Source organism: Vulpes vulpes, chromosome 10 (genome assembly GCF_048418805.1).
Source record: "Vulpes vulpes isolate BD-2025 chromosome 10, VulVul3, whole genome shotgun sequence".
NCBI classification, from domain to species: domain Eukaryota; kingdom Metazoa; phylum Chordata; class Mammalia; order Carnivora; family Canidae; genus Vulpes; species Vulpes vulpes.
The window spans coordinates 960980-988374 of record NC_132789.1 but is presented as its reverse complement, the minus strand read 5'-3'; the positions used below and the strand labels follow the sequence as shown (position 1 = coordinate 988374).

At 61.2% G+C, this 27395-nt stretch overlaps 1 protein-coding gene and 1 long non-coding RNA gene across 5 annotated transcripts; one reads left to right on the top strand and one right to left on the bottom strand.

Moving 5' to 3' along the window:
- Positions 1 to 119: 119 nt before the first annotated feature.
- LOC140594124 (uncharacterized) lies at positions 120 to 4834 on the bottom strand. Its single transcript, XR_011994617.1, has 2 exons — positions 4697 to 4834; positions 120 to 310 (listed from the first exon to the last, which is right to left on the bottom strand). It is a non-coding gene; the product is annotated as an uncharacterized lncRNA (long non-coding RNA).
- On the top strand, positions 3989 to 25144 carry ULK1 (unc-51 like autophagy activating kinase 1). 4 transcript variants are annotated; one of them, XM_072722597.1, is made up of 28 exons: positions 3989 to 4293; positions 4767 to 4859; positions 4943 to 4984; positions 11802 to 11834; positions 12083 to 12119; positions 12819 to 12992; positions 13075 to 13148; positions 13289 to 13390; positions 14435 to 14493; positions 14581 to 14663; positions 15060 to 15110; positions 15477 to 15565; positions 16248 to 16401; positions 17267 to 17327; positions 17447 to 17539; positions 18006 to 18128; positions 18912 to 19060; positions 19190 to 19276; positions 19593 to 19861; positions 20298 to 20488; positions 20851 to 20960; positions 21049 to 21192; positions 21585 to 21778; positions 21888 to 22060; positions 22146 to 22264; positions 22462 to 22619; positions 23339 to 23474; positions 23564 to 25144. In XM_072722597.1, the coding sequence occupies exons 1-28, from the start codon at positions 4183 to 4185 to the stop codon at positions 23617 to 23619; spliced, it is 3165 nt and encodes a 1054-aa protein (XP_072578698.1). In that variant the 5' UTR covers positions 3989 to 4182; the 3' UTR covers positions 23620 to 25144. The 4 variants fall into 4 exon arrangements, with proteins under 4 accessions (XP_072578698.1, XP_072578696.1, XP_072578695.1 ...); XM_072722595.1 differs by lacking the exon at positions 3989 to 4293 and having other exon boundaries at positions 12083 to 12142; XM_072722594.1 differs by lacking the exon at positions 3989 to 4293 and having other exon boundaries at positions 4773 to 4859; positions 12863 to 12992.
- Positions 25145 to 27395: the final 2251 nt, after the last annotated feature.

The window sequence follows — 27395 nt, the reverse complement described above, 5'->3', positions numbered from 1 at the left end:
AGGGTTTAGTGGGGACAGAGTGTCCAATTGGGAAAACGCTAGAGTCCTGGAGGTGGACGGTGGTGGTGGCTGAGAGCGGTGTGGATGTGCTTAACACCCCTGAACTGCACACTTAAAAATGGTTAAGATGGTAAGTTTCAAATTTATTTTATCCCAATAAAAAAAAGGAAAAGAAGAAAGCCAAGAGAAGGGCTGGATTGGGCCCCTTAGACGTAGTTTGCGAATCCTCTCATGTCCAAGTTTCTGCTGACCATTGGAGGCTCCGGGCCTGTGATATTATCTCCATGTGAACTCGTAGGTCAAATGATCCCTTTGCAGTGGGAAAGATAATCACAGGTTAATGGTTTGCCCCTGAGAACAATAAACAGTTTTGTATCTGACCAACAGATCTACCCTAACAGTCTTCAAATCTCTATAAATGACCAAGTCTTAGGGATCCCTGGGTGGCAGAGGTTTAGTGCCTGCCTTCGGCCCAGGGCATGATCCTGGAGTTCTGGGATCAAGTCCCACATCGGGCTCCCTGCATGGAGCCTGCTTCTCCCTCTGCCTATGTCTCTGCCTCTCTCTCTGTGTCAAGAATAAATAAATAAAATCTTACAAAAAAAAAAAGTTTTTAACTTTTAGGAAGTTTGACACCCTTGAAGACACAGCGATACAAGAATGTGGGCTTCCGTCTGTTTGAAGGCACGCAAACCACCCCACTCGCCAGTGTCTGCAGATGTTACTAGTTGATCACAGACCCCCTCCTAGCACTTGCCTTTCACCTTAAGTCTCTTGGGAGTCACGGCCAGGACCTTTGAAATGACACCATTCCTGTTGTAGAAGGTGGAAGTGGCATGGGGGCCATCTGGTGGGTGGTGGGTGGTGGGTTTTTGGATGTTGAGTGAGGAGGTCTTAAAGTTCATTCAACCTCCTTTCAAAGTTTGCTTATTGCTTGCTAGGCCTTGGGCTGAGCTCCGGGGGTCAGGGATGCATAGGCGCAGTCCTTGCCTTGGGGACCCAGGAGGATGGGGACCCAGGAGGAGCAAGCGAGTGCAGTGGAACCAGACTGGTGGTTCAAACCCAAGAGCAGCCACTTAGCAGTGTGACCTTGGGCTGCCCCAAGGTAGCTTCTCTGGCACTCAGTGTCTGCTCCCATGAGGAGCGAGTAGGGACCAGGGCTGACCTCCCAGGGTCAACGTGGGCATAAGGGCACCCTCCTATAGAGGGTGCTGTGACACACAGCCTTTACAGCTGGTTCTTGGTCATGGTACCTGTACTGTGCAAACAAGGAACATGGAACTAGTGGGACGCTACGCCCCAGGGGAGATACGGGGTGCGGTTCCTGCCAGCCTCTGGTCACTGTGTCTTTGTCAAATGTTTTATACGTAATCTGTTTTATGTGGGTTTCTGTTTAAAGACACCTTAGTTAGCACATGTTGTTGATCAATAACATCAAACCTGGTGGCCAACGAGGCGGTTACTGCCCCCAGACAGAGCTCATCTGACCCTCAGCTGGGAATGTGCGCCCAGGGAAGCATGTGAGCACCCAGATTTGCAGCTGTGAATCATGAGGACATAAGCATTGACCAGGAGACAGAGGGGGGCAGGAGCCTGGCAGTGACCAGCAGGGCCCACAGGATAAAGAGTTGGGAACTGGGCACACCCAGCCTCCCTAGGGGAGCCTCTCCTCCCCCTGGAGGCCCAGGAACCTCTTCCAGACGCAAATCCCACCTCCACCCACCTGCTCCAACTTCACTGTGGAGTTGAGGTGGGAGATCTCCTTCCCAGGGTGGTCTGGGCTCCTGCCCCAAGGGACCTGCACCCTCTGGCAACCTTGCACCCCCACCTTCTGCCAGCCTGCTCTTCACACTTACCTCAGTTGCAATGTCATGACCTGTTGTGCAATTACTGCCCTCTTGTGTCCCCTCCCCCAAGCCATTCTGAAGGCGGGTGCTCTCTCTGTGCTGCAGCAGCCCCCAGTGAACATAACTGGAGAACTGAGGGATAGAAACCAACCTGACAGGTGCCATGGTTGACCTCAACCCGGGGGACCCTACCCCTGAAAAACAAGGCACTTGGCCAGGAGACCTCTTGTCCCTCGCAGCTCTGGTGGCCTCTGGCCTCAGTTCAGGGCTGGGAGCCTGAAAAGAGGCTTCTGGGGGATTGTGAGTGGGGTGGCCCCAGGGCAGCAGGCAGTGTAGGCACTGGGAGGGCCCTGGCTGCAGAGCCTGCAGCAAGCATTCAGGGCGTGATTGCGGCGGGGGTGGGGGTGGGGGGGCAGAGAGGAGGACTATTGACCCTCTGTATTGATGGAAGCAGTCCTCCAATGGGTGGCGGTAAGAATCATTCACGTGAGTATGTGGGGTGTACAGCAAAAAGCACTGGCTCTTCCCAAACAGCCACTTAACGGTTTCTTGTGTGAGGATCTGGCTCCTTGCCTGCTTGCTGTGTGACTTTGGGTACATTTCTCTGGGCCTCGGTTTTTTCATCTATAAAATGGTGATATAAAACAAGTATCTCATGGAGTCCCTGGGAGGAACAACAAATGAGTCAATACAGAGAAAGGCTGGCATATGGAGAGCCCCGGGAGAGGCGTTACACCTTATACGGGAAACACATAGCCTAGCGCTGTGAATACCCTGACCTGCACGTGTATCATGGCAGTGGTTTGCTCTCAGGGTCTTGTACATGCACCCCTCCGGGGACTTTAAAATGAACACCAGTAGCACAGTCACTGTTGGGCCTCTTTTTTTTTTTTAATTTTTTTATTTATTTATGATAGTCACAGAGAGAGAGAGAGAGAGAGAGACAGAGACACAGGCAGAGGGAGAAGCAGGCTCCATGCACCAGGACCCGGACGTGGGATTCGATCCTGGGTCTCCAGGATCGCGCCCTGGGCCAAAGGCAGGCGCTAAACCGCTGCGCCACCCAGGGATCCCACTGTTGGGCCTCTTAATTATAAACTTTGGAGCACTTTACGCCTGAGAGTCTATTTAACACTGTGTCTGAGAACCTGCTGCGTATCATCCCAATGGAATGATTTACAGAAGCTTTCCCTCTGATTTCCCGTGTTTAGGTTCCATGGGGCAGACGGTTCGTTACCACTGGACACATCCCGGCAACTGGGGGGCTCAGTCGTTAGGCCTCCGACTCCTGATTTCCTCTCTGCTCATGATCTCAGGGTCTGAGATGGAGCCACGCACTTGGGCTCTCGAGGGTGTGTGCAGCCTACTAAAAAATGAATGAATAGGGATCCCTGGGTGGCGCAGCTGTTTGGCACCTGCCTTTGGCCCAGGGTGCGATCCTGGAGGCCCGGGATCGAATCCCATGTCGGGCTCCCGGTGCATGGAGCCTGCCTCTCCCTCTGCCTGTGTCTCTGCCTCTCTCTCTATCTGTGTGTGACTATCATAAATAAATAAAAATTAAAAAAAAATAAAATAAAATTTCCATTTTAGGGATCCCTGGGTGGCGCAGCGGTTTGGTGCCTGCCTTTGGCCCAGGGCCTGAACCTGGAGACCCAGGATTGAATCCCATGTCGGGCTCCCGGTGCATGGAGCCTGCTTCTCCCTCTGCCTGTGTCTCTGCCTCTCTCTCTCTCTCTCTCTCTGTGTGACTATCATAAATAAATAAATAAAAATTAAAAAAAAAGAAAGAATGAATAAAATGCAGCACCTCTACAGCAGCCCGGTCTATCCTGTGCGGTCCCTAACCCTGGGGTACACAGGCCACATCCAGGCAGTGATGCGGCTGCGTAGACAGGAGGAAGCAGAGAGGGGACACGGGGCACGGTCGCGGTGGAGAGCCTCCCGGGTCAGGTCCCCCAGGGGGCGAGCCCAGTGCTGGCCCCGCCCCTCCGGCCCGGCCCCGCCCACAGGCCCCGCCCCCGCCGGCCCCGCCCCCGCGCCCGGCCGCCCCGCCAGGCCCCGCCCCCGCCCCGCCCCCGCCGCGCACTGCGCCTGCGCCGGTGTCTCGGGCTCTGGGCCCCTGCGGCCGCGGCTCTTTTGTTTCCCGCTAGAGTCGGAGCCGGACCCCGACCGCGGCCCTCACCGCCCCCGCGGAGCCACCCGGCCCGGCCGCCCGGGCTGCCAGCGCGCCCCGAGCGGCCCGCGGGGCTGGAGGCGGGCCCTGCCTGCCCGATGGGGCGCGCCCCCCGCCCGCCGCCCCCGGCCCGCGCCGCCGCCTGAGCCGCCCGCCCGCGCCATGGAGCCCGGCCGCGGCGGCCTGGAGGCCGTGGGCAAGTTCGAGTTCTCGCGCAAGGACCTCATCGGGCACGGGGCCTTCGCCGTGGTCTTCAAGGGCCGCCACCGGGAGGTGAGGGCGCCCGCGGCCGGGACAAGCCCCGGGGGCTCCTCGCCGCGCCCCGCCCCCACCCCCCTCCCCCACCCCGCCCCCGCCCCCATCCCTGCCCCGTTGGGGCCCTCACCTGGGACTCCCCCCCCCCCCCCCCCCGGCCCTGCCCTCACACCTGCCCACCCCCATCCGCTCCCTGGCCCAGGGAAGCCGTCCCTGCCCCGCGCCCCGGACCCTCACCCCCTCCATCCCCGCACCACACCCAGAGGCTCACGCTCAGCCCCGCCATGGGAGCCCCGTCCCCGCATCCCAGACCCCACCGCACCTCCTCTGGACGCCTCTTTCCCACTCCACACCCCAGGCCTTGCGACTGGCACCGGACCCCCCCCCCCCCCCACACACACACACACTCCCAGGTGCTTACCTGGCCTGGCGGTGGCCCTGTCGGGGTGCCTGGGTTCTGGGCCCCGAGGAACATCCCGCTTGGTTTTCAGAAGCACGACCTGGAGGTCGCGGTCAAGTGCATTAACAAGAAGAACCTGGCCAAGTCCCAGACGCTGCTGGGGAAAGAGATCAAGATCCTCAAGGTGAGCGGGCGCTGGACGCTGTAGGGGAGCGGGGTGGTGGGCGAGCCAGCCTTGGTCCTAAGAGACTTGGGTTTCTGTCCTAGGAACTGAAACATGAAAATATCGTGGCTTTGTATGACTTTCAGGTAAGCTTTGGGGCTGTGCTGGTGGCGGTGGTGGCGGGGGGGTGTTCGTGACCTCCCAGGCTGGCCGGTGCTTAGCCTCAGGCCGCGGCAGCTGGGTCCCAGGCCGGCCGGGGTCTCGTGTTGGGAGGGGGTAGCTCTCTGGCCTGCCCATTCGAGAGGCCTGACCAGAGCCCTGGAGACTTCTTTCTCGGCCCAGTTCAGGCCCAGCTTCCTCCGGGCATGTGGGGAGAGTCCTGCCATCCCCGCCTGGCTGCCCCAGGCACCCACAGGGCCGCAGGGACCTACTGAGGTCTGGCCAGCTGCGGTGCAGGCCCTGGTTGTCTGACCCAATGGCCCTGACCGAGGGGTCCTGTCCCCAGCGCTGGCGGGCGGCAGGGTGGTGCTGCCACTTGTTTGTTGACACTGCTCTGGCCTAGCATTGGCCGGTCCCTCCCTGCGTCAGGCTGGGGGGAGGGGAGGGGCCCAGGGAGATTCCTTCTCCCTGGCAGTTGGGGTGCGACAGCCCAGGCCGGAGGGAAGAAGGGAGGGAGGCAGTTGCTCAGTCTGATGAGTCCACTTCAGGCCCAGGGCCGGCATGGGAGGCCCCAGCCTGGTCGCCTCCCCACCCCTGGGGCCTCCGGTGGGGCCAGGCAGTGAGGGTCCCAGACCCTGGAGAGCCAGTTTGGGGATTGGGAACCTGAGGCAGCAGATCTGCAGGCCGAAGTGCTGACTAATGGTTTTGAAACCTGTTTACTGAGGCCACGGGACCAGCCCCTGGCTGAGGGGAAGTTCCCAGCCGGGCTGTCTGTGTGTTGGTGGCCTCCTCCCTCCCCCTGCAGGGCCAGGCTGTGGCCTTGGGGGCTGTGGCATGATGTGAGATGACATGGGCAGGGCACAGTTCCAGTGTCCCGGCGAGTACCTGGAAGCCGGGCACTAGGCTACTGAGACACAGTGTCCCGGGGCCAGGAGGGTGGCCCCACTGCTCCCTCTCTCCCCTCCCTGTCGCACCTTACCTGTCCTCCCCTGCTTGGGTCCCTGGCACTCCCTCCTTCCCCATCCTGACCACACCTGGCTGTGGGCAGTGCTACTTCCTCTAGTGTGGGCGGTTGTTCAGCCTCCCCTGCCTGGAGGAAGTGTTTAGAGGCCAGTATGGCCTCTCTGCTCTGAGGGCCCTGCCTCTCTGCTGGGGCTCTGGGCCCTCAGCCCTGGGGCCTGGGGTGCTCCCCCGGTCCTTAGACTCCTCTGAGACATATGGGACCCAGGAAAAATGGCTTTTTAAACTAGGTAAGAAGGAACTTGGCTAAAGAAAAATGGATTATAAAAGGGGACTTGGGAAAAGGAGACCCCTTTCCCTGCTGGGCCCTGTCTTGCCCCCAGAGGCACCCACACCGACATGGGCAGTTTCTGGATCTCTCCAGGGGCAGGAGCGTGTCCTTATAGACCACTTGGCCACATACCATCTGCTTCTGCACCTAAAGGGCTTTTCCGTTTGGGCCTGTATCTTGGGGAAGGATCTGTCACTGCACACCGCTGTCTCTGTTCGTCCGTAAGACACTACAGCCCTCTCCCGGGAAGGTCGCCACCCCTTAAGCACAGTGGTTTAGAGCCCGACTCTGAAGCTAGGTCACCTAGTTCCAATCCTGGCTCCAAAGGTAGCTCCAAACTTGAACTAGCCATGTGTCCTCGGGCAAGTATCCTCCCCTGTCTGTGCCTCCGTATCTTCCTGTGGTAGAGACCGTGGAGCCGTTGGGTGGTGCACCCTGTGTGCCCTCCTCGCTGTTGTCACGGTGTGGCTGTGGGTGTTGTGTGTGGTTGTACTGGGTTCCATTGCCCCATGTTCCAGAGCAGACCTGCCAGTCCCCCCCTGATGGCGTTCTGACATGGCAGCAGCATGGTGGGGACTGTCCTTGCGCTCGGGTTGGCCGTGTGTGTATCTGCAGCATACGTCCCTAGACAGGAATCCCTGGGTAAAAGGGATGCGTGTTTCTAGTTGGGACAGTGGCCAAAGTGTGGTCCCCAGGGGCTGGACTGGACAACGCAGCAGGGCTGCGCACGGAAGGGCCGGTCTCCCCACATCCTTGCCAGGAGGCTACTTATCGGACTTCCATCGTGGTGGAAATGACCTCTTGGTGTTTTTCACTCGCTGTGATTGAGGCTTCTCATCTGTGTGTGAGCAAATTGAGCATCTCGTGATGTGTGTGTATTAGGAATGCCACCTGCCCTCAGCATGATTCCTGTTGGACTTTTTATTTTTTTAATTTTTGAAGATTTTATTTATTCCTGAGAGACACACAGAGAGGCAGAGACACAGGCAGAGGGAGAAGCGGGCTCCCTGCACGGAACCCAGTGAGGGACTCGATCCCAGGGCCCCAGGATCATGACTTGAGCCAAAGGCAGACGCTCAACCACTGAGCCACCCGGGTGCTTCACATTACTGCTGTTTTATCTATCTTTATAACTTAAATTTTTTCACTTAAAATGTTGAAGTGTAATACGTGCTGGACAGTGGGGAACGCAGATCGCGAAATGCTGTGTTAAGCCCTTTGGGGAGGTCAGGAGGGGGACGCAGCTTGCCCCAGGGGCTCAGCCCTCCAGTTTCTCTGTGCCCATAGGACCCGGGGCTCTGCCGTCTATGGGGACTTCTCTCTGCAGGTCCCCCCACTCTGAGCCCTGGACTCCCACAGCTCTGCTGCCTATTTTGGTGCCCTTGACACCACACCGGGGGTACGGGGTCCGTGTCGCCGTGGGTGCCCCATCGTCAGTGTCCTCCCAACAGAGCAGCCGCGGGCACATGTGTGGGTTGGGTCTGTGGTGTCACTGTGGTGTGCGGCAGCTTGGGCCTGCCGGGTCTCTGGGAGGAGCGTGTGGCTTCTGTTTTCTGAGGGCTTGTACCAGCTCACGCCCCGCCCTGCCCTGAGAGTCTCCCCTGTATTTCCTGAGCCGGGCAGACCTACCTACAGGCAGTGCCAGGAGGCTCCCCTGAGGAAGTGGGGTGGGGCCAGGCACCCTTATCTGGTGGGAGCTGGCCGCAGGAGCCCAGCGCGGGGTGGGGAGCAGCCCCGCTCCCGTGGGCAGCTGTGCTCTGGCCCCCACTGGGGCTTCTGCCACCTTCCTGAGCCAAGAGCGCCAGTGTCCGAGGAGTTAAGTAGGTCAGTGCCTGCCCACCCACCAGGCCTGGCCCAGGCAGGCAGTGGGATCCTATTAAGCAAAGCACCTTAGCGCCCCATGGCGGGGTGGCCTCCTACGTGCCTGGATGCCCGTGCCAGGCCGCCCAGCACACCTGGCTGTGACGCTCAGGCCAGCCCTATCCCCAGGGCCTCTGGGCACCCTGCCAGGGGATGGAGAGGGCTCCATGTCCTCTCCTTGTAAAGGCTTTGCTTTGTCCACCTTGGGGACACAAGCTGGGATTCATCATCCCCTTTCTTGGGCTGCGTGGTGGGGTGGTCTCCACTGAGGCTTCCCTGCCCAGCCCCGCCCCTCCCTTGCCAGCTGTCTGACTGGGGCAGAATGACAGGACCTCCGTGTGTCCTATTTCCTCCTTGGGTAGCCTGTGACAGGAACAGACCTGCCCTGTCCTAGGGCAACGGGGCGTGTGGGTAGCTGGCCATGGAGCAGCGAGGGCAGCCCTGTGCATTCCCCATAGGACATGGCACCTGGCGGCCTGTGCCTAGGCCACGGGTATGTTTCTGCACTGACCTTATAATGAGCTCCAAGAACCTGCCAGTGGTTCCCCTCTGCCTCCTGCGGGAGGTGAGCTCCTTGGGATCTGACGCTTCTCTGGAGCCCTGCAAGCAGTCCTGACAACTTCAAGTGTGTAGACTGAATCTAGACTGACCCCAGGGAGGTGCCTCGGTGCCTGGAGCCTATGTGGCCCCTGCTCACTCCCAAGGGAGCTTGTGAAAACCAAGTTTAGCATGTGTGGAGGCCAGCAGAAGTGGGTCTGAAGCCATTTGGGTTGTGGTGGTAGGTGGTGAGCTGACCACCTGAGAGGGGTGGGGGACACCCGGGAGTGGCCCCAGCAGAGGGGCTCGGGCACAGAGCCTTTCTGGAAGAGTGCCCCACCTAGGGGCCTGCACCTTCTCCCAGTCCCCGTCAGGGTGGGCCACAGTGAGGCCAGGCTGCTTTGGGACCTGGCTTGGTGTTGGCACGGGGGCAGGCTTGAGGACACACTGGAGCTGGCTTCTGCTTCCCAGGCCTGGGCATGCTTCTTGACCTCACCTGGGAGATGGCTCAGCTTCTGCGAGCCAGTGGAGTTAAGGGTGTCACCGTGGGGAGACAGATGCAGGAAGGGGCTGGTCTGAAGCTGTCCTCTGGCCCCAGGGTGGTGGGAGACCCCGATTTGGCTCTCTTGGGTCAGCCTCAGCCCTGCCGTGCTCTTTCCCTGCTAGCACTCCGCTCCCTGCCCCGGAGGGCCCACTGCAGGGTGGAGCTGATCCTAGGCCACAGGGACAGAGGTCAGAGTGGAGAGGAAGAGCCCCCACATAGCCCCAGCGGCACCCTGGCCTGTCACTCACGGACTTGGGGAGGCTTCAGTGTGGTCTTAGGGCAGGAGGCCTTTGGGGAGGCGATAAGCTGTGACCTCCTGTTGGGGGCAGGGAGGCCTGGAGTGTGCTATGAACAGTGGGCCAGTGGGGATGGGAGATGCGCAGGGCTGGGCAGGGGCCCTGGGGGCCTGTAGAGTGGGGTCTTTGGAGGGAGGGTGTCTGCCATCACATTCTCACACCTGGAAGTCTGCTGTGGCTGGGATGTGAGGATTGGGGTGGGAGTAGGGTCCAGGCTGTGTTCAGGGTCCTGTGGGTTCTTGAGTACAAAGGGGACTCTGTGGTCACTTCTGCTGTGGGGGCCTTCTTTACAGGGTGGGTTGTTGTGGGGTCTGGGGCCTCCCAGATTTGGGGTGAGGGAGGCTCCCAGGCTCTGGACTCAGGCTCCCACACAGCCCTTGTGTCCGTGCCAGTCTTGGTAGGTCAGTCCTTGAGAACACTCGGTGGGGAGGAGATGCCCCATCTGTCTCCGTATTGCCTGTCACTTTGGCCCTGCCTGTCCTGGCTCGGCAGGGTGGGTTTGGGGCTCTTCTGGACGTGCCTGGGCCTGAGTCTCAGCTCTGCTTCTCTGCTGTGTGTCCCAGAGCAAGGGACTTAGCTTCTCTGGGCCACTGCAGACCAGAAAGCTCATAGCATTCCTTGGAGCTCATGGTGAGGAGTGATTGTGCCGCAAGCAGCATGCCCAGCAAACAGCAGAAGTGGCTGTGGCAGGGCGGTGGCAAGTGACCCATGTGCTGCCTCTCCTAAGTTATTCCTGGGTTCTTCTCTCTTGCCCCACCCCCTGCTGGATCCGGCCCCTGCCTCCCCCGCCTCTGAGGCCTGTTCTCTTTCTGTTTGTCTCTCTCTCTCTCTCTCTCTCTCTCTCTTTCTTGCCCCTCTGGGCCAGGCCCGCCCCCAGGGGACTCTCCTGGAGCTGCCCCTGTGTTATCTCTCCCCTACAGCTGGCACGGAAGGACCAGTGATGGGCCTAGGAATGCAGGGTGGGGGCATACAGGCACAAGCATGCCAGCCCTGGGCTCCCACACCCTGAGAGCCCACCCCACGACTCAGCCTGCTCCCCAGGTTGTCCTTGTCCCGGACATAGGTCCTCTGTTGGTGGAGCCCTGGTGGGTACTGACACTTAAACATGGGGTATCCCCAGTACCAATTCATGTCCTAGCTCCAGGTCCCTATCTGGAGACAGGCGGGGGTCAAAAGCATCCCTGAGACCTGAGTAGGGCTGGAAGGTAGTGGCCCACTGCTGGAGGTCAGGCCTTGGTGGATCAGCCTGAGGTGGCCTCCCCCAGTGACTGGAGAAAGGTCCCTCCTGGGGTCCCTTCCCTGCCCCTTTCCTAGGGGCCCCCTAGCCTCCCCGCACATGCTTTGAGAGTGTTGGGGCCAGTTCACGGGCTCGCCCCCTCGCACAGTGCAGAGCAGAGACGGCTCCTGCCCTGGTGGTGTGCTGACACTGAAGGTCCTTGCTTTCAGAGCCACTTCCTGGGGCAGAGCTGAGGGACCATCTATCTGTAGGACAGTAGAGGATAACAGAGACCCTGTCAGCAGATGAAGCATGCTGGTAGCACAGGGCCGTATGGATGCTGGCATTTGGTGGGTGGGGGTGTGTCGTGGCCTGGCCTCGGGCTCCTCTGTCTCGGGGGGTGCACACAGCCAAGAATGCCAGTGGCACCTGGGGCCTTGCGTGGCTGAGCCGGAAGCTGGCCCAGCTGCCGTTGCTGGCCTGTAGCGGGCTGGCGCTGCCTAGCTGTAATTCTGCTGGCATCTTTGATCCTGGAGTTAGGCGTGGTTTCTGAGGTCTGGCGTCAAGGCACTCCTGCTTGGGCTGGGTCCTTCCTTGGGACCTGGGTCTTCCCCTGGAGGGTGGCGCACGAAGGGGAGCCCTGTTGAAACTTCAGGGTGGGGCTGACCCTGATCCTGACGGAGACGGGGGCAGTGAAGGTAGTTGAAGGTGCTCTTCGGAGGCAGAGTCCACGTCTACCGCAGACACCTCTCCTGGGACCTCGGCCTCTTCCCCTACCTGGCAGCATCCGCATTCTCTGATTGGCTGCTGCCCCTCTCATTCAAGCCCACTCGGCTGTCAGAGGGGCTCAACTGGCCACCACCCAGCTGGCTAGGTGCTGGTACAGGGGGCCGTGGGGCTCTCCAGGCCCGTTGGTGTCTGTGCTCACTGGCCTCGCTTGTAGCCCGGGTGGCATGGTGAGGGCATGGGTGCTGAGCGCCTACGTCATGCTGAGGCTGAGAGGAGTGGGGGCAGGGGAGTGTTCCTCTGCACTTCTCACTGCTACTTCTGTGTCCTGCAGGAAATGGCCAATTCCGTGTATCTGGTCATGGAGGTGAGTCTTGTGGGCCCAGCTTGTGAGGGCAGGGAAGGCTCTCCTGGTCTCCTTGTCATCCGTGGGCTGAGGGCCCACCCCATCAGGAGCCCTGGCGGCCGTGGCACGTGCTTGAGGGGTGATTGCGAGGGACATCTGCCCCAGGAAGGCCAGGAGCAGGGGAGCAGGTGTAGGGTGGTGGGGAAATCCAGGAAGGGCCGGAGGGTTTGCCTTGACCGCTGACCGGGTGTTCCAATGGTCTGTTGCAGTACTGTAATGGCGGGGACCTGGCTGACTACCTGCACAGTGAGTGGACGCCCCTTGGCCAGGTGGGCTGCATGCCCAGTCTCACCCTGACCCAGCCTGCAAGGTAGTCTGACACGAATCAGGGCCCCGGAGGGTCCTCCTGTCTCCCCTGGCACTTGCTAGGGAAGATGGACAGGGCAGTGGAGCCATCAGGGACAGCCTCCCTGGACAGATCGGTCAGGGAGGCCCCTTGTGAGCAGGGCCCTAAGTGGTTTGTGGGGATGTGGTGCCCCCTGGCCCTACGGGGTCCCTGAAGCACCTGGCTGGCTTCTCTGCTGGGGGCTGGTCTGTTCCGAGCACTCTGGGCCCAGTAAGGCCTGGCTCACCACAGAGGGGTGGGCCTCCCCGGGACCCTGCCACAGGTGGGGGGGTAGGTGCCCTCCGGGTCGTGGCCCTGGCATCGGTGTGTTCATCCCCTCTATCCCTGAGGGCAGGTCTTGGGGCTCCTCTCCAGTGGTGGGCAGAGGTGGCTCCGGAGAATGATGGTAACTGGGGAAGGGTGCTTCAGGGCACCACATGTTGTGGGGGGTGGTGCTGGGCAGTGTGGGAGGAAGATGCCAGCCGCCCGCAGTGGAAGGGTCCGTGCCCAGCTGCTGCAGGGTGGGGGTGGGAACGTGAAGGAGTGCGTGTGGGAGCAGCGCTGAGCGTGAAGCCTCCGGGAGGGCTGGGTGCCCGGTGAGCCGCCCCATCTCCCTGCAGCCATGCGGACACTGAGTGAGGACACCATCCGGCTCTTCCTGCAGCAGATTGCAGGCGCCATGCGTCTGCTGCACAGCAAGGGCATCATCCACCGTGACCTGAAGCCCCAGAACATCCTGCTGTCCAACCCTGGTGGGCGCCGCGCCAACCCCAACAACATCCGCGTTAAGATTGGTAAGGCCGGGGCTGGTGAGGGGAGGGTGCCAGGGAGGCTCGAGAGCTTCGGCTGGCCGCCTCACGCGCTTCTCCTCTTCAGCCGACTTCGGTTTTGCTCGGTACCTGCAGAGCAACATGATGGCGGCCACGCTCTGCGGCTCCCCCATGTACATGGTAGGTGAGCCACCCCTGCCCTGCTGCCCCGGGAAGAGTGTCAGGGGCTCCCATGCCTCTCCCGCGAGGCTGCACCCCTGTCGTCTGCCACATGGTGTTGCAGTCGTCTGGTGTGGCGTCTGTCTGTTAATGCCCCATAGGCCCCTGAGGTCATCATGTCCCAGCACTACGACGGGAAGGCAGACCTCTGGAGCATCGGCACCATCGTGTACCAGTGCCTGACGGGGAAGGCGCCCTTCCAGGTGAGCAAGTCTGGGTCAGGTAGGCGCTGGCCGCCACTCCAGCACTCGGCTCTGGGTCCCAGCTCGGCCGCTGAGCACTGCGGGCCTGCAGCCCTTGCTCACGAGAGTCAGGTGGTCTCGTGGCTCCCACCACGCAGGCATGTGGGGCCCTGCCCTCCTCCAGGCCACGGTGGGGTCCGAGGGCTCTTGAGCACATTGGCATGTGCCTGTGTGTGTGTCAGAAGCAAGTCTATGTCCTCCCATCCATGCCACGAGGCCCAGTTGCTTTCAGGCATGGGGGCGGAGGGGGGCATCACATTTGAAAAGCAGTGGCCTGCTAGCAGCGGGATTCCAGAGGGCTGGGGGCTCCAAGCCCCCCGTGCTGGGCTGCGCATCCCGTGTCGACTTTCTGGCCTGATTACGCAGCTGTCAGCTATTGCCAGCTTGCCCCTTACCTTCCGTGACTGCCCAGTGACCTCGGCTGGCCCCCTAGCTCCCTGTGCCCCTCCTCATCTGCCGTGTCCCCCTGCCTGAGCAGGTGGAGGGCCATCTCTCACTGTCAGCCCCGGGAAGGAGAGATGCTCTCTTGGTCTTGGCCAGCTGCCAGCCCTGGGAACGACATGTCACACAGCAGTGTGCATGAGCAGTGACCAGCCACATGCGTGCCTGCCAGGTGCTCCCCATGGGGTATAGCGCCCCCTGGAAGGGGAAAGATTTTGGGATCTTCCGCTGGGGTGAGGTGCATGGACTGTCGTTTCCTCACAAGAAGCACACATTCAGACATCCAGTGTGTACCCTGACCAGTCTGCCCTAAGCGGGAGGGAGGCCTGGCCGCCTGGCTTCTGGGCCACCTGACCACCCTGTGTGGTCCCCCTGGTCTGGAGGCTAGATGGGGGAGGAGGGAGGCCCATCCCCAGAAGCATAGAGGGCACGTGGTGCTTGGTCCAGGGCCACGAGTTCTGGCCGGCAGTTATGGCCAGGGACCAGGGACCTTGGACAGGGCTTGGAGGCTGTGGGGGGAGCAGCTGGTGTAGTGGGGGCATTCACGCTGCCATCCCCTGCCAGGCCAGCAGCCCCCAGGACCTCCGCCTCTTCTACGAGAGGAACAAGACACTGGTACCCACGTAAGTGCCTGGGTCCTGGCCTCACCCGCCCCCTGCATCCCAGCTGACCCGGGGCTGATCACGTCATGTTGTGTTTGCACTGCCCAGTATCCCCAGGGAGACATCTGCCCCACTGAGACAGCTGCTGCTGGCGCTGCTGCAGCGTAACCACAAGGACCGCATGGACTTCGGTGAGCAGGCCCCGCCACCAGCCCACTCCTCCTGTCCTCTCCTGCCGGCTCCCTGGTTTGGGGCTTGGCCCTCCTGGCTGGGAGCCCTCCACCCTTGTCTCCTGGTTGCCCACACCTGCTTTCCCAGAAATATGGGCTGTGAAAACCCCAGTTTTGCGATGGGAAGTGCTGCTGGGAACAGGTATTAGGTGGGTGGGGAGGCCCAGCCTTGGCCAGACGTGGTGAAGAGCCAGCAGCTGGGGCTGTCTCCCTCTCTCCCTCCACTCCTGGTGTGATGCTGGCTGGAACGGGTGCCAGGATTGCTGGAGCTTGGGCCCCAGGGGCCGTGGATGGAGGTGAACACCATCTTTCCTGCTGGGACCCTGGAGTCAGGGCTCTTCATCCTTTCTCCCACAGATGACTTCTTCCATCACCCTTTCCTCGATGCCAGCGCCACTGTGAAGAAGTGTGAGTCCCCTGAGGATCTTGGGGCCCCCACAGCCACAGTGGGGCTTGGGCTTGGCTGACATGGTGCTGTAGGTTGAGGAGAATAGGGCTGGGGGCTGTCCCTTCCCCACCAGCATGTGAGTCCTCTGGGTGGGCAGCTGCAGCTTCTGCTCAGTGTGCTGCACAGTCCTTTTGCACCTGCCTGGGGACCAGGATGCCACACTTGCTGCTGACAGGCTAGCCCGTAACTTGGGGGGGGGGGGGGGGACGGTGTTCCATGGAAACAGCTGGAGCTAGCATCTGTCTGTAGCATGGGGTCAGTGCCAAGTGGGGGGGTCTGTAGGGCCAGGGAGGAGTGCCTGTGAGCTGACCACTGCCCCCCGCCAGCCCCTCCTGTGCCTGTGCCCTCGTACCCAAGCTCGGGGTCCGGCAGCAGCTCCAGCAGCAGCTCCACCTCACACCTGGCCTCCCCGCCGGTGAGTCACTTGCTGGGGCTCGGGCCTTGGGCTTCTCTCCTGGGATGTGTCCTGTGTGGACAGCACACTGCTGCCAGGAGACCGTCAGGACACCTGCCTTTGATTCTGTGACTTTGTCTGATTCACTCACACTAACTGCAGACAGACCCATCCTGATTGTGAAATGTTGAAGCGTGACAAGTTGGCAAAACCGCTTTTAGCCCCCCCACCGCAGCCTTCCTGTCTCAGAGGCTGACCTGCTAGGTGTGGGTCCGTGTGTGCTGGTGTGCACACATGTGGGTGTGGAAACGGGGACGGGATGGCCCTGTGTCCTGGAGACCACCCTGCAGTGTGTGTCTCTGGCACCTCAGCATGGGTGGGCACGGAGCTGGGGCGCCAGGGCCAGTGTGAGGACAAGTCTTGCCCATGTGGAAAGCTGGTGTTGGACGCTGTACGTCCTAAGCGTGGAGTGGCCGCCCTTTCAGGCCTTTGCAGGACTGATGGGAGACATGGGAAGTCTCCCTGGGAGCTCTGCGGGAGCTGGGTGGCTCCGTCTGGTGACTGCTGCTGCGGAGCCCTGCCGGCTGTGGAGCTTGCAGAAACCAGTGGGGAGGAGGGCAGGCTGAGCCCTCTGTCAGCGCCAGCAGCTCTGGCTTCACCCAGGCCCTGAGTGAGCTTCAGTGGCCCTCCCTCTGACCCCTAGTCCCTGGGAGAGATGCACCAGCAGCTCCAGAAGACGCTGACGTCCCCGGCCGACGCTGCTGGCTTCCTGCAGGGCTCCCGAGGCTCCGGCGGCAGCAGCAAGGACTCGTCCTGTGATACAGATGACTTCGTCATGGTCCCAGCCCAGTTTCCAGGTCTAGGACCGGGGTTGCTTTGGTGTGAGCGTGTGAGAGAGAGAGAGAGAGAGAGAGAGAGAGAGTGTGTGTGTGTGTGTGGTGTGCACATGTGTGGGTGTGGAAATGGGGACCGGGTGGCCATTGCAGGTTTGTCATTGCAAACTTGTCTCTACCTGTGCGCCCTCAGGATGGTCCTGGGAGCTTCTGTATCAGGTCAGCTTGGCTACAGAGTCTAAGCCAAGTGGTCCCGGTGCCCCGTGGCTGGTCCACGGACTGAGTCCCTGAGCTCAGGTCCTGTTCTCCAGTCTCCCCACCCTCCAGAGTGCCTGCTCCCAGGGAGGGAGCTGCTGCTAGCTTAGTGTCTGTTGAGCACAGGTGCTCAGGCCTCTGGGACAGGCCCAGCCCCTCCCAAAACTCTGTCCTGGGGTATTAAGTTCTTCTTGAGATCCTGGGTGTGGACACTTCTTTCCCTTTCGCTGCCCCTGACCATCCCATGACTCCTGAGACAGGGCTGGGTTGGAGTGGCCCTGGGCCTACAGGGCAGGGCAGCAAGCAGGAAGACAGGGCCGTGAACAAGGGTGATGGGGCAGGTCCGAGACCCAGGGTCCCAGAGGAGGGGTCCAGCCCAGATTGGGAGCCTTGGTCGCCTGCAAGGTGGCTGAAGGCTCTGGGGTATGGAGGGCACCTTCAGAGCCCTGAGGTCTGGTCAGGTAAGGTGATGGAAGTGGGGACTTGGGAGCACTGCCACTTCCCCCTGCCTGGAGCCTCCCCCTGCTGTCTGGAGTTGAGCTGTGGTGGGGGAGGTGGCCCAGGAGCGTGGAGTGGACGCTTGTTCTGATGTGAGAGGTACCCAGGCCCAGCATCACCCGTCTCCTGTCCACAGGTGACCTGGTGGCCGAGGCGGCTGGTGCCAAGCCCCCACCGGATAGCCTGATGTGTAGCGGGTAAGCTCTCTGTCCTGCCCCCTCCTGGCATGGGGAGCATCTCGCGCCTCCTGTTGTCCTCTTGCTCTGCCTGGGTCAGGTCCACCCGAACATGTCCCTCCATGCTCTGTCCCCACCAGGAGCTCCCTGGTGGCTTCAGCTGGCCTGGAGAGCCGTGGCCGGACCCCGTCTCCTTCTCCGCCATGCAGCAGCAGCTCTCCAAGCCCATCAGGGTGAGCAGGGGTGGGGTGGGGTAGGCTTGGGTGGCCCCCAGCCCCAGGTCCGGTTTTGTAGGCAGCACTTTGTGTCCACAGGTCCTGTCCTGGTTCAGGCCTCGCAGGCCCCCTGGCTTCTATGGGTGCCTGTGGTGGGAGGGACGTAGTCCCCAGAGGGTGGGGGAGGGGGAGCTGAGGGACCAGCGCTGCCACCACCCCTAGCCTGCAGCGCCAAGCCGGGGACCAGGCCCAGCCTCATTGTCCTGAGGCTGGCCACCGACCACATGACCCAGTGGCTGGTCCCAGCCAGATGCCCCTTGGGCACAGGGCACGGGGTGAGCAGGATGTCAGCAGGCCTGCTGCCTGAAGGGTGGCAGCAGCCTTGGTGGCCTCTGCCCCAGGATGTTTTGGGGCCCGGGGTTCAGCCCAGCACACTGTTTCCATTGACACCCCTCTGTACCTCCTGCCTCTCTTCCTGCCACAGCCGGGCCGGCCCGTTCAGTAGCAGATGTGGCGTGTCGGTCCCTATACCTGTCCCCACCCAGGTGCACAACTACCAGCGCATTGAGCAGAACCTCCAGTCACCCACCCAGTACCAGACCACACGGTGAGTGTAGTCACCCTCACCTCCCACCACCGCCACCTCCCATGGCTATAGGGGTGCCCCTGTTGGCAAAAGGCATGCCCTGGAGAACGATAGTGAGAACCCCCTACAGGCTCCTCGGACTGGGGCGCTGTTGTGCCGCACGTACGGTTGTACAGGCTGTAAGTTGTGTAAGTCTCGCTGCCACCATTTACGGATGCATGGAAATTCTGGGTTTTTTTTTTTTTTAATTCTGTTTTTTTTAGGACAACTTTTTGGTGGTTGTGTATCTTGAATTTACAAAACCTAGTATCTTTTTTTTTTTTTTTAAGATTTTGTTTATTCATGAGAGAGAGCGAGAGAGACAGACCTATGCAGGGGGAGAAGCAGGCTTCCCGTGGGGAGCCTGATGTGGGATCCCATCCCAGAATCCTGGGATTATGACCTGAGCCAAAGGCAGATGCTCAGCCGCTGAGCCACCCAGGCGTCCCCCCAGTATCAATTTTTGACAAATTTCAACAAACAGTGGGGGAGGCCCCCTTTTTTGTAATTCACAGAAGGTTCTGTTTGCTAGTGACTGTCCTGGCAGGGACTGTGACCTCAGGTCTGAGGATGCCCAGGGGAAATGCTGGGGTTCTTCACTCCCTCGTTACAGCTCTGGGCAGGAGGGCGAGTTGTCCCGTCTTCCCGAGGGCTCCTGAGTGAGGCCTGTTACATGAATGGAGGGGAACGAGCTATCTCGTACGGCTGTGACCCACACTGTGTATGGCTGGGGCCTCACCTCATCCTGCCTGCTTGTGTCCCCAGGTCCTCCGCCATCCGTAGGTCTGGCAGCACCAGTCCCCTGGGCTTTGCCCGGGCTAGTCCGTCACCCCCATCCCACACCGAGCACGGAGCTGCCCTGGCCAGAAAGCTGTCTCTGGGTGGGGGCCGGCCCTACACCCCGTCTCCACAAGGTGAACCTGCATGCCCCTGGTGGACACGTCTGAAGTGGGACTGGGCCTCTCCCCGGGCTGGGACAGTGTGGGAGGAGACTTGCTCTCCCTGTCAGGGCATGACCCTGATGACTCCTCTCTCTGCTCAAGTTGGAATCATCCCCGAGCGGCCGGGCTGGAGCGGGGCACCCTCCCCCCAGGGAGCCGAGATGCGGGGTGGCCGATCCCCTCGTCCAGGTAGGCGCAGCCCTGGCTTAGGGCAGGAGCCAGCTTCCCGCTCTCGTAGCGGTCACGTTACAAGGGAAGGAAGGTGCTATGACACTGTCCACAGCTCAGGTCTTAGCCTGTAGAGGAGCTCTCGGGGCTTCTGTGTGCGCCCGCCTGGTGCGTGACCTGTGCCTGTTTGCTCAGGTACACCACGGAGCAGCTGGGGTGGGGGGAGTGGTTCTGACTTGAGGGTCTCCCACACACTCCCCTTGCTGGTGGTGGGGGCTGGGCCACGCTGGGCAAGCCCCACCCGGCAGTGACCAGGTCTTGTCCCATCCGGCCTCAGGTTCCTCTGTGCCCGAGCCCTCTCCTCACACTGCTGGGCTGGGCTACCGCCTGCACAGCGCTCCTAACCTGTCCGACCTGCACGTCGTCCGTCCCAAGTTGCCCAAGCCCCCCACAGACCCTCTGGGGACGGCGTTTGGTCACCCACAGTCCAGCCCCCCTCAGCCAGCCCATGGGCTGCAATCCTGCCGGCCCCTGCGAGGCTCGCCCAAGCTGCCCGACTTCCTGCAGCGCAACCCCCTGCCCCCCATCCTGGGCTCCCCCACCAAGGTAACCAGGCCCCGGGGCTGGGGCAGGGCAGAGGGGTGGGAGGAAGTGGCCAGGCCTGCATGAGGTGTGTGGTGGCTCTGTACTGAGGACCCCTCCCCATCCGCCTGCCCAGGATGTCAGCCACCTGCCCGGCAGGATTCCTGTGGGACATGGGCCTGGGAATGGGGCGCTTCAGGCCCCAGAGTGTGCTCTGCTCCAGGCACATTGCTTAGCTTAGCCCTCGCTGTGCTATTCTCGTGGGTGATGTGAGGACACACCTGTAGCCACGCATGTGGGGTTTCTGAGGGCACATGTTTGTGTGGTGGGTGTGCGGGTGCTCAGTGCCCTCCTGCAGTGAACGAGGTCTGGTGGCGGCAGCGTGGTGCTGTACAGGCGCCGGCATCAGGCTTTTAGCACACTTGAAGCATGCGTCTCAGTGCCCCCCTGCTCCTCCTAGGCCTTGCCCGCCTTCGACTTCCCCAAGAACCCCAGCTCCCAGAACTTGCTGACCCTCCTGGCCCGGCAGGGTGTAGTCATGACCCCACCTCGGAACCGGACTCTGCCAGACCTCTCAGAGGCAGGACCGTTCCAGGGGCAGCAGCTGGGCCCTGGCCTGCGGCCCACTGAGGACAAGAGCCCCTTCGGCAGGTGTGTGGGCAGGGCCTCCTTGACCAGAGCGTGCGCTTGCTTTCTGGGAGAGGCCGGGAGCAGACCTGGTCTCCCCAAGTCAGGGCCCAGTCTGTACCTCCTCCCACTGTGACCCCTTCTGAGCCGCACTTTGTGTGTCCCTTCAACGGGGGACAGTACCTGCATCTGGGGGCGGGCGAGGGGGGCGGGAGACTGCATGGCCAGCACACGTGAAGTGCCTGTGTGCCTGGTGTGCAGCGGTTTGGGGCAGGGTGGGGAGCCCCCCTGGCTGGGCTGAGCACGGACCCTGGCTGGGCGGTGGGGAGGCTGGGAGATTCAGGTCCAGGCCTGGTGCCTGCTCCTCACTGCTCCTCACCTAGCAGGTCCCTTAGTACCGGCCGCCTCACAGACCTGCTCCTTAAGGCTGCGTTCGGGACCCAGGCCCCTGACTCAGGGAGCACAGACAGCCTGCAGGAGAAGCCCATGGACATCGGTGGGCCAACCGGGGCATCCCTGGGGCATCCCTGGAGCGGGATGGGGGGGGCTGACCACCAGGCCCTGAGCGCCCCCTGCTCTTGCAGCGCCCTCTGCTGGCCTTGGAGGGAACCTGCACCCGGGAGCTCGTGCTGGGGGTGCCAGCAGCCCATCTCCTGTGGTGTTCACTGTGGGCTCGCCCCCCAGTGGGACCACGCCACCCCAGGGTCCTCGTACTAGGATGTTCTCAGGTGAGGACTGCACATGTTCCTCCAGGCTGTAGGGGGTACGTGGCAGTGCAGATGGGTCAGGATGGTTCAGGAAGCGTGAGGTCGTGTCCTTACGTGTGGTCGGGGTAATGCTCACAGCACCTGCTTTTGCAGCTGCCTGGGAGGGCTGTTCTGTTTGGGTCAGGAGTCCTGCGCTCAGGGCACAGGTGCGCCCACAGCTCCAGCCTCTGGACTGGAGGACCCCTGCAGTGGGCAGGACCAGGAGGGATGGGGCTTCTGCAGTGGACTCTGCTTAGGGTGGCAGAAGAGGAGTGTAACCTGAGGTGTCCAGATGGCTGGGGAGGGGGTTTGCATCAGAGAGTTATGAGGGACAAGCAGGACTAGGGCTGCTGCCCGCTGGCCTCTCCCCACAGTGGGCTCCTCAAGCTCCCTTGGCTCAGCGGGCTCCTCCTCTGCCCGGCACCTGGCACCCGGAGCCTGTAGTGAGGCTGCCCCGGAGGTCCCGGCCCCTAGCCACTGCTGTAGCTTTGCTGACCCCATGACCGCCAACCTGGAGGGGGCTGTGACCTTCGAGGCCCCGGACCTCCCTGAGGAGACACTGATGGAGGTGAGCCGAGCCCCCACCCCTGTACCGCCCCCCCCACCATGTGCAGCAGGTCCCGGGGCAGCAGGGGTGCAGCCACAGCCACTGCCTCAGCTGCCCTACGTCTGCGCAGCAAGAGCACACGGAGATCCTGCACAGCCTGCGCTTCACGCTCGTCTTCGTCCAGCACGTCCTGGACATTGCAGCCCTGAGGGGCAGTGCCAGCAACACAGCCGGGGGACCTGAGTACCAGCTGCAGGAGAGCGTCGTGGCCGACCAGATCAGCCTACTGAGCCGCGAGTGGGGGTGTGTGTGCCCCACGGGGCCAATGTGGGGAGGCGGCCTGGGGTCCCTGGCCTTCGGGCCATCTGACACATCTGTTCCGCTGTAGCTTCGCGGAGCAGCTGGTGCTTTACCTGAAGGTGGCTGAGCTGCTGTCCTCAGGCCTGCAGACCGCCATTGACCAGATCCGGGCTGGCAAGCTGTGCCTGTCGTCCACCGTAAAGCAGGGTGAGCTCTGCACCCCCAGGGGCATCGATGGAGGCCACAGACGGTGGACAGATAGAGAGGGTGGGGGGAGGGGTGATGAGGGGTCACCTGGGGCAGGGCCAGCCTGGGTGGGGAGCAGCCAGGGCTCCCGGGCATTCAAGGGCAGCCTGAGCTGATGGCGGCTGCACGTCCGCCCCGGCCCCTGCCCCCTGCCACAGTGGTGCGTAAGCTGAACGAACTGTACAAGGCCAGTGTGGTGTCCTGCCAAGGCCTGAGCCTACGGTTGCAACGCTTCTTCCTGGACAAGCAGCGGCTCCTGGATCGTATCCAGAGTGTCACAGCCGAGAAGCTCATCTTCAGCCATGCCGTGCAGACGGTAGGCGGGAATGGCAGGTGGGACCTTGGTGGTGGGGGCTACAGTGGGGGGCGGGGAGGTGTTGTCTACAGCTCGCTGGACCTGAGGCTGAGGTGTGACTCCTGCCACCCCACAGCCAGCGCTGACTCCGGGGCCCTCCAGGCCCAGCTCAGGGTGGGGAGCCCGCCTGGCTCTACTGCACGGGCTCCCTGGCCCACAGGTATTCCTGGCCACAGCCCTCGGGTCCCCCCACTGGGAAGCAGGCGGCCTGGTTCGCAAGCCCAGTAGGGGGCGAGTGTTCTCCGGGAGAGGCCAGTTGCAGGTAGCCCGGCTTCAGCTGTGCAGCTCGTTAACGGGGGGGTGGGGGGACACCACACGACCTTCTCTGCTTCTGTGGCTTGGGGGTCTTCCTGCCTGAAGACAGTTGGCTCTGAGGAGTGGCTGTTTTCGAGAACATTCATCCGTGTAGCATTCCTGTGCTGTCAGAGCAAACGTTCGGGGGACAGCCTGCCTCCTCCCCAAGGGTGACCACTGGTGACTTGGGCCATCTCTGTAGCGACCCTATGTGCCAGAGGGGCGGTGGGGGCCGGCTGGTTGCCCATGGCCTCAGCAGTCCTCACCGTGTGCCATGCCATCTTCAGTGCCCCTGTGTGTGCCGTGACAGTCAGTGTCTGGTCCCTGTGTGCCTGGTGTGGGGTTCCCGGGTAGCTGGGCTCAGCCCCTCGCCCCCCCTCGAGCAGGTGCAGTCGGCTGCCTTGGACGAGATGTTCCACCGCCGGGAGGACTGTGTCCAGCGCTACCACAAGGCTCTGCTGCTCATGGAGGGGCTGCAGCACATCCTCACTGACCAGGCAGACGTGGAGAACATTGCGAAGTGTGAGTGCCACTGGGCCAGCTGGGGGGTGGGGGGCAGGAGGGACGGGTGTCTAGCAGGATCCCCCTCATGCTGCTATCCCGTGCCACAGGCAAGCTGTGCATCGAGCGGAGACTCTCGGCGCTGCTGACCGGCATCTCTGCCTGACCCGCGGAGTACCTGGCTCACTGTCCAATGGCTGGATCTCCTCTGCCAATCCCACAGGCTTGAGGGGCGGCCGGCTGGCCAGGCTTGAAGGGACAAGCCTGTGGCCTTGGTGCTGCTTAGTGGTGGTAGGGAGAGAGAGGGTGGGTCCCCCCTGAGCTGCAGGCCTGAGCTATGCTGCGGTGGGCTTCAGGGCGCTGGGATCTGAATCCAGGCCAGACCTCTGGCCTCACTGATGGGCAGAGCTCCTGCCTGGCGATCACAACTATCCTCGGCCACTTTGGAGGCGAGTGGGCACAGGTAGCCGGTCCCCTATCCCAGCCAGACCCCAGGGCAGCCCTCATGCCTGCTGACGTGCTGAGGACACGCAGAGGCCCCGAGACTGCTCTGCCCAGGGAAAGGTGTGGCCTCCTGGTCCCCTTCCTTGCCGAAGACCACCCACCCAGCTTTGTGAATCATGGAGCACTTTATGCAGGCAGACCTGAAGCAGGACCGCCCGCGCAGTCCCGCCTGTTGTACTACGGGGCGTGTGTACATACCTATATACATATATACATATATAAATAGTCATGCGAGCGTGTGCAAGCGTGTGTGCTGTGCCTACCGCCTGGGACCCTCTCAGGTGGACACAGACATCTTATTTAAATGTTCTTTTAGGGACGGACAGTACGAAGCACCAAGCTTTCTGAACCCAGAACAGACGTTGAAGTCTATTACACTTTACTCCTGAAATGTGTCTTATTTTTCTGCAGCTCTTTTTTAACAAAAGAAGAAAATTTGTAGGAGTTTAGGATATTGGTTTTGGAAGGGTAGATCCTCAGCATCGTGTGGGGATGCAGGTGGAGGTGGTGATGCCTGTTAGAGCAGCCCTGCCCCTGCCACGAAGTAGTGGGCAGGTGAGGGCATTTGGTGCGAAGCCTCACATCCAGCTTTCACAATGGGTTTTGATGCCAAAGTCGTGTCCGCGTCCTTGTCCTTGTTCTTCTCCCTCTCCCTGCCCCGCAGGCTGGGTCCTGGCTGCCTTGGAGGGGCTGGTGGGGTGGGGAGACTTCTGTCCTGGAGAGGGCAGAGGGAGCTTGCCTGAGTCCGGGTGTCCTGGGCAAGGGCTGTAAGGTCTTACACCAAGACATAGACATCTTTGTGTTTCTTTGCAATACTTGAAATACTGCCACTGTGCTTGGACTTCAAGGCAGCCCTGTCATATGTTCCCTCAACACCCAGTGACTTCGTTCCTTGCTGCACGGAATGTGTGCATATTTATTGCTTTACAGTCGGCTGAGGTCCAGGGCCACCAGGAGGCTGGTGCCACGGGAGGGGACTCGGGCAGCTTCCCGCCCCTCGTGGGTGCCCCTGTGGGCTGCCGTGCTGCCCACCTCCCAGCGTGTGTGCTGCCAGCTGATTCTGTTCTCCACGATTCAGCGCCCCACCCTGGGTGTACTTTAAAAGGAGTTTTGTGTGATTCTCCCAACCCCTTCATTTGCGTTACATTGTGTAATACTGATTTAAGGAAATAAACCTTTGGAATTGAGTGAGTGTAGCTGATGGCTGGTTTGTCACCATTTCTAGTGTGTCACACTGGGTCCCCACCTGGAGTCAGCCTGCGTGTGCTGGGTGCCAGGCTTCGTGCAGGACACGGACCCGCAGGGCATGGCTCTGGTGCTCAGATGTGATTTTGCTGTTGCATCTGTCCCTCTGCCACCAGGTCCTGGTCTTAGTCCTTGGGGGCACACCCAGCAGGGGGTGTGTGTTGAGGGGAACCCGCTCCAAACTGCGCAGTGGCAGTGCCATGTCCACCCTGTCTGTGATGCAGCAGGGCTGTGGTTCTGTCGTAATTCTGGCTGTGCTGATCTGATCGCCAGCATCCTTTCGTGAGCTTGCTGGCCATTTCTAGGTCGGTCGGGTTGTAGAATTTGCATTTTCAAAACTACATACTGTTTCTGTGGGTTTTAAAAATAACTCCTGACCAAAAAGGCTAACCACAGTATTATACGAAAGTACACAGACAGACAGAGTGTGAGGCCTGGGGAGGCGGGCCGGGGGTCTGCTCCTGTCTGGCTTCCTGCAGTGTGTGTGCGCGGTCCCTGCAGATGGGAAGGGCTGTGCTGGTGGGGAACCCGGCAGGGGGGTGGAACCCCTTCCACTCTGTGGGGCCCCTCATGTGTCTGTAAGTGGAAGAAATGCCCAAAGGATTAAGACAATCGTGGCATTTGTTGCTACATTAATAGACTTCAGAGTTGTATATACTCCTCCTCCCCCTGCTGTCCCTCTATTTCTCTGATTGTCAATAGCTGCATCAGTGTGGGATGTGGGTCACAGTCTGCGAGCCCACCCGGGCGTATGCCGTCACTCCCGGTCATGGTCGTTGCTGTCCATCGCTGGGCTGGACACCTGTCGGATGATGCATGTCCCTCATCAGCGGCACCGAGGCAGCCTCACCGCCCCTGATCCTCTGTTCTGCCCATTCCTTTCCCTCCCCCACCCCCTGGCAAGCCCTGGTCTTTTCTAGAGTGTCATAGAGCTGGAATCAGACGGTGTGCAGCCTTTTCAGCTTCTTTGACATAAGACGGAGCTAAGGTTTCTCTGTGTCTTTTCCAAAGCTCGTTTTCCTTCTAGCTCTGAGTGTACTGTATTGTTTGGATGGGTCACTTTGTTTATCCAGTTACCCACCGAAGGATACCTTGGTGCTTCCATTTTGGGGCAATTATGGCTGAAACTGCTATAAACGTCACAATGTCGCTGTGCCAGAACCTGGTGGTCAGGGGCAGGCCCAGGAGGGCTAGGCCTGGGCTGGGACAACTCTGCAGGAGGTCTATTCCCTGGCACATTCCAGGCACATACACAGGGGCCCAGGCAGGAGGACCAAGCTCAGGCCAGCCACCTAGCTGGCGGGGTCTGAGGAGGGAACAGGTGTGCTGGCCTAGTCCCCACACAACAGGTCACGGGGGGCTTCTGTCAGCTGGCAGTGGGCAGTTCTGACCTACCACGGTGCTGACCTTCCTGCTTGTTTCACACCCACCAACACCCCGGAGCAGGCCTCTGGCAGGGATACGTGCCTCCATCCTTCCTGCCTCATGGCCTGGCTGGGAGCTCCCCAGTCAGGGGCTGCACTCGGTACAGCCTGGGGTCTTGGGCTTGCCCCTGACAGGGCCCCCCCCCCCCCCCCCCCCCCCCCCCCCCCCGCCTGCTTTGGGTCTCTGTTCCAGCACCGGAGAACCCTTAGCTCAGGTGGCAGGAGGGAGAGGCTCTGCCCCAGGGGCACAGCTTGAAGCCTCTGCATCACGCCCACTCCCCCTCACCCCCACCCCCCACCCCCCCCCACCCCCCGCTCCGTGGCTGGGTTAGTCTTCTGCCCACCTGGAGCCATCCCAGTTGTCTTGGTCCTGGACTCCTGCAGGTGCCCTCAGCCTGGGGCCCCATGTCCAGCTCCCTGTGCCAAGGTGAGCCATGACCTCAGAGCGAGTGCTGGGGTGGGGAGGGCTCATTCTCCACAGCAGGAGTCTAAGGAAGGAGGGTGGGGGGCCCTGTGCCAAGGTCAGGTGCTCTTTGCAACCGTAGCCCAAGACAGGGTTGTTTTTTTAAAAATATTTTATTTATTCATGAGAGACACAGAGGCAGAGACCCAGGCAGAGGGAGGAGCAGGCTCCGTGCAGGGAGCCAGACGCGGGACTCGATCCCGGGACCCGGGGTCACACCTTGAGCCAAAGGCGGATGATCCACCGCGGAGCCACCGGCGTCCCAGGGCCCAGGACGTCCTAAGCTGCTGAGCCCCCACTCCCAGG